Source organism: Orycteropus afer, unplaced genomic scaffold, assembly GCF_000298275.1.
Source record: "Orycteropus afer afer isolate SDZICR_OR568_19922 unplaced genomic scaffold, OryAfe1.0 scaffold00068, whole genome shotgun sequence".
NCBI classification, from domain to species: Eukaryota; Metazoa; Chordata; class Mammalia; order Tubulidentata; family Orycteropodidae; genus Orycteropus; species Orycteropus afer.
The window spans coordinates 1,084,921-1,097,759 of record NW_006921655.1 but is presented as its reverse complement, the minus strand read 5'-3'; the positions used below and the strand labels follow the sequence as shown (position 1 = coordinate 1,097,759).

The 12,839-nt window shown below is 55.0% G+C and overlaps 1 protein-coding gene across 1 annotated transcript; it reads left to right on the top strand.

Annotated features, from left to right (window-relative positions):
* Nucleotides 1–246: 246 nt before the first annotated feature.
* DLL4 (delta like canonical Notch ligand 4) lies at nucleotides 247–12,539 on the top strand. The gene is made up of 12 exons (XM_042780891.1): nucleotides 247–312; nucleotides 422–691; nucleotides 1,174–1,231; nucleotides 2,076–2,339; nucleotides 2,757–2,817; nucleotides 2,905–3,035; nucleotides 4,837–5,006; nucleotides 5,112–5,331; nucleotides 6,645–7,347; nucleotides 7,813–7,921; nucleotides 8,056–8,120; nucleotides 11,969–12,539. The coding sequence occupies exons 1-12, from the start codon at nucleotides 247–249 to the stop codon at nucleotides 12,537–12,539; spliced, it is 2,688 nt and encodes an 895-aa protein (XP_042636825.1).
* The last annotated feature ends 300 nt before the right edge of the window (nucleotides 12,540–12,839 follow it).

Genomic DNA, 12,839 nt, shown 5'->3' with positions numbered 1-12,839 from the left:
CGCTTGCAGCCCCAGGATTAGTAGGAGGACAAGTCTTTAGCGCGGCCGCCGCCCAGCCGCCCTCACCTGGATTACTCACCGCGGCAGCTAGAGCCCAGCTAGCGAGAAGGCGCGGGCCGGAGGTGCAGCGTCCAAGCAGAACCCGGCTTTTCAGAGACCCCTGCCGCTGGCGGACGCGCGGGAAAGCGGCATTTGGAGCAGAGCTGGCTGGAGGGCCCGCGGGTGGAGAGAGCGAAGCCCCTGGGGATGGCGGCCGCGACCTGGAGCGCCTCTGGATGGGCTCTACTGCTGCTGGTGGCACTTTGGCAGCAGGTAACGTCCCGCCCTCCCTCCCATCGCGCCCGGAGCCTGAGCCCCAGGCACCCACCCAGCTGACCCTCCCCTCTCTCCTCCCCCCTCCCACCTTGCCCTTGTGCCACAGCTCGCGGCCGGCTCCGGCATCTTCCAGCTGCAGCTGCAGGAGTTCGCCAATGAGCAAGGCGTCCTAGCCAGCGGGCGATCGTGCGAGCCCCGCTGCCGGACCTTCTTCCGCGTCTGCCTGAAGCACTTCCAGGCGGTGGTCTCGCCGGGGCCCTGCACTTTCGGCAGCGTCTCCACGCCAGTGTTGGGCACCAACTCATTCGCCGTCGGGGACGACAGTAGCGGAGGGGGCCGAAATCCTCTCCAGCTACCTTTCAATTTCACCTGGCCGGTGAGCACATCCTGGGCGCACTGGGAAGTCACGGAAGCCGAGGGGAGGCGAGCCCTGGGACCAAAATCCCCACCCTAGATTTTTCTCGTTCTCTCCCAAACCCCCAAGTATCACTGTCTCCAGATCCTTTATTTTTCGACTCCCTTGGGCCATCCCCGAGAAGGGCCTCCCCATAGTCTCTCTTGTCCGTTTTACGCCCTCCCTTCTCCCAGGTCCTGGGACACGATTTTCATCACCCAGCACCCCAGCGCCCTCCTCTCTTCTCTCACCGAATGGCTCTCACATACACTTCCCTTCCTCAGGTTCCCCTCTTGTCTTCCCTGCTGGGGCGATGAACTGCTCTCAGACCCGTTATGTTGACCTGGGCGCAGTAACTGTATCCTGCAATTAGGTTAATTAAACCGGCTGCCACAGAGCAGCCCCCATCTCTCCCCCCTGCTCACCTTGCTGTATCTCCGCGTCTCCCCCCCACCTTCTCCTAGGGTACCTTCTCACTCATCATTGAAGCTTGGCACGCACCGGGAGACGACCTGCGGCCAGGTGAGTAGCTTGCTCAGATGCCACTTGGGGGCGACACGGCGCAGCGCCTAAAGAGTTAAACCTGTTAGAGGGGGGAAGTGCGGGGCTGGGGGTGGGGGGGTTGGACGTTTAACTCGCCAGGAGCTGCGCCCCGCGCTGGGCGCTCGGATTCCGCCCGCTGCCTGGACTTGAGCACAATTGCGTTTCCTGCGGGTTATTTTTGGCGTGGGAACGCGGGGAGCACAGCGGTGAGAATGGCCGAAAGCTGCCAGCGCCGCTGACGGGCCCCTTCCTGTATTTTACACCTTTCGCGAATTCCGCTCCTTTGGAAAGGGAATAATGGCTTTGGGATGTTGTTCTGACACAGAGGAAAAGGATATTTCAGCAGCACAACAATTCTCACTTTGAAAAGGAAAAAGAATACCATTACCCACCTCTGGGGGCAGAGCCGTTGGATGGTCACCAAAAGACCCCCAGCTTCCAGGGTCGTCCCCCAGCCTAGAGAGTCTTTCTACTTTTTTTTCTTCTTTTTTCATTTTGATCTATTTTCTCCTTCCCCTTACAATCATCCTCCCTAGCACTGGGATATCTTAACATCCTTTTGTCATCCCCTTTTTGAATGGTATCAGGTCCCCATGCACACGTGTGCACACACACACACACACATGCACACACACAGGGCAGCTAAGTAATGGGTTTCTTGGGCCTGGCCCTTGCCAGGAGGGGGTGTGTGTGTTCATCTGGACAACTGGTCTGATTTGGCAGCTGATTACCATCAGCCCAGCCACAGAGGGGCATTGGCCAGCAGTCATTGGCACCCTTTGGGACTAGCCACCCTTCCCTGACTGGCCCTCTGCCCCCTCAGAGGCCTTGCCAGCAGATGCGCTCATCAGCAAGATCACCATCCAGGGGTCCCTAACTGTGGGCGAGAACTGGTTACTGGATGAGCAGACCAGCCCCCTCACAAGGCTGCGCTATTCTTACCGGGTCATCTGCAGTGACAACTACTACGGGGATAGCTGCTCACGCCTGTGCAAGAAACGCAATGACCACTTCGGCCACTACGTGTGCCAGCCAGATGGCAGCTTGTCCTGCCTGCCCGGCTGGACTGGAAAATACTGCGATCAGCGTAAGAGGCCAAACTCATCATCTGCTTTGGGGGTGGGAGGCCCACCTGAGCAGAGTAACATCTTACGGGCTACAGCCTGCTCTGTCATAGAGCAGACCTGGGCTGCCCACTAGCTGGGCCTCAGGGACAGTTGGGGCTGGTTAGGATGGCCTTGGACTCGGAACTCCTCTCTCTTCCTGGTACTCCTCCCAATCATGCCAAAGCCCACAAGGACCTCGTGTTATTATATTTCATTGGGCCTTAATTCTCCTCACCTGTGCTGATGTTTCCCTTTAAGTTACCCATGGCTCCTCCAGTAGGCCAAGAATGGGAAAAGGAAGCCCAAGAGAGCTGGGCCACTCCCAAGGCTAGGAGGGAGAAACAGGGCTTCAGAATCCTTGGCATCTCACCTTCCCCAACACTGTTTTCTTTCTTTAGCTATCTGTCTTTCTGGTTGTCATGAGCAGAATGGCTACTGTAGCAAGCCAGCGGAGTGCCTGTGAGTAGGGGATCAGAGGTGGTGAGGGGAGAGCCCTCCTCTGGCCAGGCCTCTCACCTCACCCTTAGCTTCTCTTTTGTTTCTCAGCTGCCGCCCAGGCTGGCAGGGGCGCCTATGTGACGAATGTATCCCCCATAATGGCTGTCGCCATGGCACCTGCAGCAGCCCCTGGCAATGTACCTGTGATGAGGGATGGGGAGGCCTGTTCTGTGATCAAGGTGAGTCAGAGCAAAGAGAGGACTGCAGTACAGGTAAGGGAGATGGGGTCATGAGGCAGGAACCAGAGATGTCTTTGGACCCTTTTCTTGGTGGCTGCTGACTTGACTCTCCCATGTTCCTTCAGGAATCTTGGGGCTTTTAAGGTCTTTACAACTGGCCTCGAATGAGACTGTGAGTCCTTCTTCTCCAGGTGCTGGAGAGTGAGGGTGGCTGGAGGCGCCAGCAGGGTGACAATTGGGCAGCCTAGAGGTTGCCCTGGTAAATTCCAGCAAGGCCAAAGAGGGAGGGATGCCAGGTTCCCTTCCTCTTTCTATCTCCTACTACCTGGTAGTTACCTATTAACCCCCAAAGTGTTTGCTTACCTGCCGGGGCTGTTTGAGCAGCTCTCCCCTAAACAGCTGTCTGACGGGGTGTGCCCACTGGCTGCCTGCCTGAGGCTGCAGGTGAGCTGGGCCTCTGGGCAGAGTGACATCTAACCGCCTACTTGCTATGGGCACATACAGCCTCCCCTGTGGCTGCTCAGTTGCACTGGCCAGGTGGCTGCCTGAGCCCATACTGGCTCTTCCTGGTGATGGGGGAGGGCAGGGGTGCCTGGTCACTCTGGCTGTGCAGGGTGGAGAGCCATGACTGTGGGGGAGGGAGCCTTTGCCTGGGTAGGTAAGCAGCCTGGGGAGGGTGAGCAAGGACTTGCCAGGGTGGAAAGAATTTGCTTAAGGCTTGCTTGCTGTTTAAAGGGGGTTTGGGGTTTGGCCTCTGCATTGTGTGTCTGTGCCTTTACCTCCCCTACCACATCTGGCTCCCACCCATTCTCCTCTTCCACATCTGCACCCTGGTGACCCAGTCATACTCTTCATGTGCAAACATAGCTCTTGCAGTCCTGTATTCGCTCTTTCGGATTCTCCTTCCCTGTCCTTCCTAAATAGAAAACAAATACTTATATTTCAAATATTCTTGTTAACTCCTTCTTTAAAAAATGCCTGGTCGGGACCAGGTTTGCTGGCCTGATAAAGCCTGGTGGAACCACTGAGACTATGGCCCCTAGCTGCCCTTCAGGTCTGGAATTGAATCCATGCCTGTGGCTTCCAACCAAACAATAGACAGGCATATGAGTCAAACATTTATCTGAAGTAGATACACTCCTTGGAGAGAACAAGCGTGGGAGAAAGAAGGGCTGCTTATGCACAGGGAGACAGCTCAGGGGGCAGGAGTGCATGGAGGGATTGACACAGGGAAGAGGTAACTATCAGGAGGAAGTAGGAGAGGAGATGTTGCATTGTGGTAAATTGTGGTCAATGTCATGAGACAAAGTGTATGTGAACTGCTGTATGGAAAGTGTATTTGCTCTGTAAATTTTCACCCAAATCACAATTAAAAAAAAAAAAAAAGCCTGGTCACTTCCTAGGGTGCCCCTCCTTTCCCCTCAGAATTCTTTCTCTACCGTTTCCACCTTTTGAAACTGGTCTCTCTCCTCCTACACTTATCTGGGATGTCCATCTTCCATGCAGCCTTTTCTGATACCTTTCTTTCCTCCTCTGTGCATCAACAGTTCTTATGTTTATCTTTCCCTGGTTGGCAGCATTTGTGAGCTGACAGGGCAGGTAGTTACTACTTGTTTGGGTTTTTTTCAACCTTGATTGATCACTTACTGGTCAGATGTGGTTTGTGGTGCTTCCATGTACATTTCCTTGTGGAGGAGGAAGGGTATCTGGGCCTGGGAGACTTGGAGTTGAAACCTCGTTGGGCCAGGTATGGGGAGAACATGGTCTGCCCTGCTCAGCTGGCTGGTTTCTGTCTTGGCAGACCTCAACTACTGCACCCACCACTCCCCATGCAAGAATGGGGCGACGTGCTCCAACAGTGGGCAGCGGAGCTACACTTGCACCTGTCGCCCAGGCTACACTGGCGTGGACTGTGAGCTGAAGCTCAGCGAGTGTGACAGCAACCCCTGTCGCAATGGAGGCAGCTGTAAGGTGAGGCAGAGCTCTGGCTGGGTGATGCCCAGTGGATGTGTGACGATGGGTAGGCATTGTAGGCCTCAGCGTCTGACTTTGGCCCCCATTATGGTTTCTCTCCAGGACCAAGAAGATGGTTACCTTTGCCTATGTCCCCCTGGCTACTATGGCTCACATTGTGAACACAACACCTTGAGCTGCACTGACTCCCCTTGCTTCAATGGGGGGTCCTGCAGGGAGCGCAACCAGGGGGCCAGCTATGCCTGTGAATGCCCCCCTAATTTCACAGGCTCCAACTGTGAGAAGAAGGTGGACAGGTGTACCAGCAACCCATGTGCCAATGGTATGTCCTATTCCCTTGTTAACCTGGTAGACCAGCCCTGAGACTGAGAAAGCCTTCTGGTGAAGGAGGGTCACTCTGCAGGCTGCTATGGGTCCCCATCTGCTAAGGAGGGCTTTGGAAGAGGAACAGGTTAGCAGCAGGCTTTAGGACAGAGACCAGTGTTCACCCTACTTGGCTTCCATTTCTATTCTAGTGTCAGAGCCCTCACCTGGCTGGGGTGGTCTTTGACCCTCCCCAGGAAGTCCTGGGCTAGAGAGAGGGATGTTGAGGCTTTGTGTCCCTCCTCAAGGGAAGCTGTCAGTCAGAGCCCTGCTCCTGAAGGCCTCATCTTGTCTGTCCCACAGTCATGGGGCTCTCGGTGTGGCACAAAGCCATGTAGAATGTCCAGTACCTTTTGAGGCACAAAGCATATTGATACTCTTTGTGTGTTTGGCCTGATGCCACCCCTGAGGCAGGCCAGACAGCCCCAGATAGGAAAGACATCTCAGGTACTAGAGAGAGGTTGGAAGGGCAGGAAGAAGAAAGTGGACAGGAAGTCTCCTCTCTGACTAATTACTTAACTCCCTGGAGCCACAGTTTCTTCATCACTAAATGGGAAAATATAATACCTGCTCTTGGTATTTTATGTGGTTATGACAATTAAATAAAACCATAATAATTACGTGTATTTGGACATTTATTATGTAGCAAGTGTGTGTGCTCCTGCTCACATGGATATCCTACTTAACCTTCAGAGCAGTCCTATGAAGAGATGGTACTGTACTCCATCTGACTCAAGAAATGAGGAAACTGAGGCTTACAGATCTAATAAAGCTACGGGTGCCAGATGCTCAGCTAGAGAGAGTCAGAGCTGAGATTCAAACCAGCCCCATCTGTTAGATTCTACTTTAAACCTCTGTACGATGCTCAGGAGCTATGGTGGCATGGTGGTTAAAGCATTCGGCTGCTAACCAAAAGGTCAGCTGTTTGAACCCACCAGCTGTTCCACAGGAGAAAAATGAAGCAGTCCACTTCCATAAATATTTACAGCCTTGGAAACACTATGGGGCTGTTTTACTGTGTCCTAAAGTGTCACTATGGGTTGAAATTGATTCAATGGCAATGGGGTTGGCTTTTTGTTTTTTTCTTAAGATGCTAGTAGTTTTTACACCTGAGCCCACTGAAGTAGAGAAGCCAGATTCATGCAGTGGGCTCTGTAAATGCTGGCTATTCACATGGAGGCAGAAGCACAGGGACTTGCTCCTAGGATAGGGCACTCACCGCCTACAGTGAGGGTCCCAGGCTGTTGCTGACTTGTGCCTCCTCTCCCACAGGGGGCCAGTGCTTGACCCGAGGCCCAAACCGCCTGTGCCACTGCCGTCCTGGATTCACAGGCGCCTACTGTGAACTCCCTATCAGCAACTGTGCCCGCAGCCCTTGTGCCCATGGTGGCACTTGCCACGACCTGGAGAATGGGCTTGTGTGCACCTGCCCTCCTGGCTTCTCAGGCCGGCGCTGCGAGGTGCGGACACCCAGCGATGCCTGCGCCTCAGGGCCCTGCTTCAATGGGGCCACCTGCTACTCTGGCCTCTCCCCAGACAACTTCATCTGCAATTGCCCCTACGGCTTTTTGGGCAGCCGATGCGAGATCCCTGTGGATGTGCCACCCAGCTTCCCCTGGGTGGCTGTCTCTTTGGGTGTGGGCCTGGTGGTGGTGCTGGTGTTGCTGGGCATGGTGGCTGTGGCTGCGCGGCAGCTGCGGCTCCGGCGGCCGGATGATGACAGCAGGGAGGCCATGAACAACTTGTCGGACTTCCAGAAGGACAACCTGATCCCTGCCACCCAGCTCAAGAACACAAACCAGAAGAAGGAGCTGGAAGTGGACTGTGGCCTGGACAAGTCCAATTGTGGCAAGCAGCAGAACCATACATTGGACTATAATCTGGCCCCAGGACTCCTGGGGAGGGGAACCATGCCTGGGAAGTATACCCACAGTGACAAGAGCTTAGGGGAGAAGGCGCCACTGCGGTTACACAGGTAAGCGTGACCTTGAGGCCCAGGGCCTGGCCATGGACCCCAGTGTGGTTTTTTCTGGGTTTCTCCAAGGACAGGTGGGAGGCTGACACCAGGTGCTTGATGGCTTTTAAGCCAAGAGGGGGTTTTGTTATTGCCAGGGGTTCTTAGTTGTCCCCCTCCATTCATTCACCCATTCCTTCACAAAAGTCAAGTGTCCATAGTGTGGCTCTTGTGACTTTCATCTTTCCACAATGTGACTTGCCTCTAGTGGCAGTGCTGTCTTTTTCCGGGCCTACGGCCCTTTTGTTAAAGTTGGAGGTTCCATGCCTCTTAGAGTCCTGTTCCTAACTGTCCCTGCTGCCCGTGTCGTCCCCCAGAGCCTTCTCTGCAAGCGCCCTTGGCTCTTGGGGTCTGGGTTAATGCCCCAACCACCCATCCTTTTCTCCATCCCTCTCTCACCCACCTGTCTTGTGTTCTTTCCCTTAGTGAAAAGCCAGAGTGTCGGATATCAGCGATATGCTCCCCCAGGGATTCCATGTACCAGTCCGTGTGTTTGATATCAGAAGAGAGGAATGAATGTGTCATTGCCACGGAGGTGAGTGCTGGGCTCACCTTCCCTTTCAGCTTGTCTCCTCCAGTTTTTTGGGACTGTGAAACTGGCCTGGTTACTCCCAACCCAATGATGGGGTCCTAAGGGGTTGCTCTGGAAGGGTAGTCTCTCCTTGGCAGGTCAAGGACTCTCGGATCCCTGCTGGCCTCGTTGCCACAGAGGGTGTGAAACAGGAGCCGTGGTGGTAAACCTGGCCTGTCCTCTTCCTGCTGGGTTAATACTGTGCTGGGCCAGCCGTGGCACCTGGCCAGCTCTCAGGAGCTGCTTCCCAGCTGCTGGTGGATGCTGATGGGTTGCCTTGTGCCTCTCTTGCCCCTTGCCACTGGCTTCCTCCATTGGCCCACCTCACAGAGCATAGGCTCCCAAGCACATGCTTGTGTTGGGGCAGGAGACCAGCAAGGACTACCCCATCTCTCTTCTACCTTGCCTGCCCCATTGGCTTTTCCCAGGGAGGCCCTCAGGGCAGCCAGGGAGGGAGTGCCTGCACCCAGGGTAACCCGTTTCTCTACTCTCCACACATTCCCCAGGTATAAGGCAGGAGCCTAAGCAGGACATCCCAGCTACGGCCCAGCAGCTGGACCTTCCTTCTGCATTGTTTACATTGCATTCTGGATGGGACGTTTTTAATATGCAACGTGCTGCTCTCAGGAGGAGGAGGGAACGGCATGAACTGGATAGACTGTGAACTTGCCAAGAGATGCAACACCCTCCCACACCTTTGGGTGTCTGTCTGGCATCAGATTGGCAGCCACGCCAGCCAGGGGAACACAGGAGAAGAGAGGTGCCACTTGGACCTGCCCCGGCAGTGGTCTTCGTAGAGTTCCTCCTGGGGCTTTGACCTCTTTTCCAGAGGGAGTGGCAGTGGGCTTTTGGGGCCTGGGGCTGCTGTGGCCTCCACTGGCGTCTGTGTTAACAAAGGTGCCTTTGGCCCAGGCTTTCTGGCGATAGCTGGGCCCAAATCAGAAAGGAGAGAGGGGACCAACAAGGACAGGGCCCCACATGGGCCAGAACACCATTGGCTTTTGGCAGGGGTTGCTCTGTAAGTGAGATGAGCACCTGAAGGAAGAGGAGCACTTTTTGCCCCGTGCCTCCAACTACTGCATTGGGCCTTGCTCATGACACCACCCCAACCTCTCTCCCTGGCCCAGGCGCTCTGGGCAAAAGGTTGGTAAGGCTTACCAGGCTTTCTCTAGCCTCTAGCACTGGGTGCTTCTGGGGTCCTGTGAGTAGACAGGTGGAGGACCTGCCTCTTCTGCCAGCCAGAGGCACCAGGTCTACCTGGGGAGCTCAGGGGAATTATGTTGGAAATTCTAATGAGGGAAAAATGGGTGCTGCTGCCACTTGGGCCCTTTCTTCCCTCAGACCCATCTCTCCGGCCTTGAGCCTGGGCTTTGCCCATGCCCACTACTGCCCCCAGACCATCTTTGAAGCCGACCTTCAGAAATCAATAATATGACTTTTTATTTTGTTTGTTTTTTGTAGTTTATTTTGGAGTCTAGTATTTCGATAATTTAAGAATCAGAAGCACTGACCTTTCTACATTTTATAACATTATTTTGTATATAATGTGTATTTATAATATGGAACAGATGTGTACAGGAGTTTATTACTTTTTGGGTCCTGTCTTTGTGATGGCAGAGTGGAATCTCCTCTCTGTCCCCTAACCTTTCTTATATTGTTGATTCCAAGTGCCTACCCCGGAATCCCAGGGACCAGAGCATGCACTTGGATTTAGCATGTTACACCCTAGACCTTGGCCCCTTGGGGTCCTCGGGGGGCCAAGCCTCACCCATCTGAGTGCCCAGCCTAGGCTAGTCTACCTTGCCTGATGGTTTGGAAGCTTACTGCTGCTCACCCTGCCCTCTTTATGCTCCTACTGTTCCTTGGAGGATAGTCCCTTTGACCTGACTCTACCTCCTCTTTCTCTCCTCAAGTCTGAACAAGCTTATGGAGCTCCCTAGTGCACTGGGAGGATACAGGTGTTTTGGGGAAGGGGACAATCTGTATATTTTCCTCTTACTGATTAGGATGCTCTTGTGGGAGAATGGGGGACTTTGGACCATGATAACAACTGGGTTCTTTCTCCTGCCCTTGCAGGATCTTAGGGGATTGATGCCCTGCTCTTGCCTCAGTTTCCACATGGCATTGACAAAGCCTGGGGTTGTCCTCCTTACAGCTGGGTAAGAGAGCTGAAGGTCTGGGCACCTGTTTTGCTCAGCACTGAAGTTTATTAAAAACTTGAAGGGAAAAGGAGTAGAAGGTGACCTTCCCTGAGTCCAGGTTACTCTGGCTGAGGTACTGCTGAGGGGGTTTCCAATCCCTCCCTCACATTTAGCTTCCTCTAAGAGGTAGGATAGGAGCTCTGGTAGTATAGTGCCTAAGGTACTTGACTGCTAACCAGAAGGCTGGCAGTTTAAACCTACCAGCCACTCCTCGGAAGGAAGATGGGGCAATCTACTTCCGTAGTGATACTGCTTCGGAAACCCAAGGAGGGGTCGCTATGAGTCGGGGCGACTCAACGGCACATAACAACAACAACAAGAGGTAGGATGGTTCCTAGGGTCCCTATAGCTGCAAACATATCCCGTGGAGAGAAAATTCTGAAAAAATGAGCCATTGATAAAAAACTGAGCAGATCCCCCCCACAGCCTGTCCACAGTAAAGCAGTATGGATCCATCTGATGCCTCCTTCCTAATGGAGTCCAAGTATGTGAGTGTTCCTTGCTCTCCCTTTTTCTCTTGTCCCTGACACCTTCACAGCATGCCTGCTTCTGACCCAGGTGCTTATGCCAGAGAACAAGGGTGCAAGTGAGTTATGTTTATCTACACTCACCCGCATGCACACACTCACTCCAGGCCTCCCTAACCGCTCCCTGTTCCCCTCACTGCACACACAGGGTATCAAACAGGAAAGCATTCAGGGAACCGTTCCCACAGCCTGAGCCGGCAGCAGGGGGAAGAACAACACGACCTCACTCTTCCTGCCCAAAATGAAACAGGAAAGCAGCTCCCAGGCCTTGGGGGGTGGGGGAAACTGGGCCCGGACACGAAGGGGAGATGACGAGGCTCCCATGTGGGGGACAGGTAGGACACTCGCGGGGCTGCACGTCCACACCACCAGGCTGTGCAGGGTTGCACCAGCGGCCAGCCCCTCAGAGGAGAGCCCTGGGGGGGACCTGGCTGGCTACCCATTCATCTGCTCTGATGCCTACACAGGGTACTTTCTGGGGAAAGGGGGGACTCATGTATGGATTGATTTGGGCAGCTCTAACCTGTAGCTCATGCCAGGTTCCACTTCTAGCAACACAGCTGGGTGAGGCAGGCACTTGGGGTGTGAACACCCTTTAGTGGAAGCCCTCTTCTTCCTAGGACTTCCTGAAGGTCCCTCTCATAGGTTCTTACCTGTAAGAATCCAGGCCCTTATCCTAGGTAAGGTACCCAAGACTTTTCCTGAGTGGCCAGGTGTGTAGGAGATGTTCCAAGCTTGACAAAAACAAGGCTAGACTGTGAACTACTTTCTTTGATTCCGCAAATGCCCATGTTTAATCTGCATGGGTCTTTCACCAGAGTTTCCCAGTTCCTCAACAGCATGGAGTCGTGATTTGCCTAGAGGGTAAACCTGCCTCTGTTTTGACCTCCAGTTCTGAGGACATCTGCTTTTTGAGGACCCTGTGGCTGGTAACCACCTGATCATTAAGGGGAGATGAGACTTCCAGAGAGTTGTGGAGAAGGGAGAAATGCCTTTACTCTGCGCAGGCAAGGCCCCTCATCTGCCTCAGGGCCACAACCAGATTGTTCAGGGGTAAAGGGGGGAAAAAAAGTATCTTTCACTACCATTTCCCCATCCTAGCTAGATAAGGCCACAAATCTTCAACCTCCAACAGGGACCCGGCGGACTTCTGCGTAGGTTTCCTCCCTGCAGCTCTCCCACTCTATCCTGTGTGGACCCAGTGTCCGCCCCACGTGGCTGCTGCCGGGAAGGGGATGGAAGTGATTCACTCAGGGAACTGTGACTGTCCCTTCCCGGGTAAGGGATGAGCCTGGGAGGTTCCCTCGGGCGGCTGCGCCTGACCTCGCGTCCAGGGCGCGCGGCACGGCCCCGCTGCTCGGCCGGATCCCTGTGAGCCTGAAGTCTCGAGCGGCGGAAGAGGCAGGTGCGATCTGCTTGCTCCGGGTCAGACCTCCACCTGCCGCCGCCGCCGGGCGCCCCGGAGGTCCCGGGCTCCCCGCCCCCGCGCCCATTGTTACAGCCCGACTTCCTGTTTGCGGCCTCCCGACCCCAGCTCACTTCCCGGGCCGGGAAGCTGATGAAGGCCGTGAGTTTCTCGACGACTCCTATCCCGCCCGGCTCCGCCTCCTGCATCCCGAATCCCGCCCCCCGCCTGGGAGCCCGCGCCTGGCCGCGGCCGCGGGAAGACGGCTTCTCGCGCGGGCCCGCGGGCGGGACAACCTGGGCGTCCGCTGCCCACCACTAGACGGCGCTGCGCAGCCATCCAGGGTGCTCACGAATGGAGGGCTCCGTCCTCACCGAGGCTCTAGGCGTCGGGCGCTACAGGATGAACCTGGGGAAAGGGGAGCAGCGTTAGGGAAGCCGGACTTCTGAGTTTAGTGTTGGCCTTTGTCAGGCAGAGCGCCCTCCAGACTTTGGGTCCCTAAGACGGGCCAGTAAACTGGCGAGAGCTCAGAGTGCTTTTCCCCAAATATAGCGGAGGGAAACGGGGCCCTTTGCCCACTATGACCCTTGGAGCAGTCAGAGCTGACCCGCTGAGCGCACTCAGCCAAGTGGGCTCCCTAAGCCAACACCCCTCACCACCCTCGTCCTGCATCCTGAGGAGGGAAGAGAATGGGAGAGGGCTGTAAAGTTCACCAGCTTTGAAGTAGGAGGTTGAAGCTTCCTTCCAGC

Bases quoted from the DNA above. Each gene is read 5' to 3' on its own strand.
- DLL4 (XM_042780891.1), top strand. From the start codon at position 247: ATGGCGGCCGCGACCTGGAGCGCCTCTGGATGGGCTCTACTGCTGCTG. The intron at 2,340-2,756 runs GTAAGAGGCCAA...TTCTTTCTTTAG, and splicing joins TGGAAAATACTGCGATCAGC to CTATCTGTCTTTCTGGTTGT. The intron at 3,036-4,836 runs GTGAGTCAGAGC...CTGTCTTGGCAG, and splicing joins AGGCCTGTTCTGTGATCAAG to ACCTCAACTACTGCACCCAC.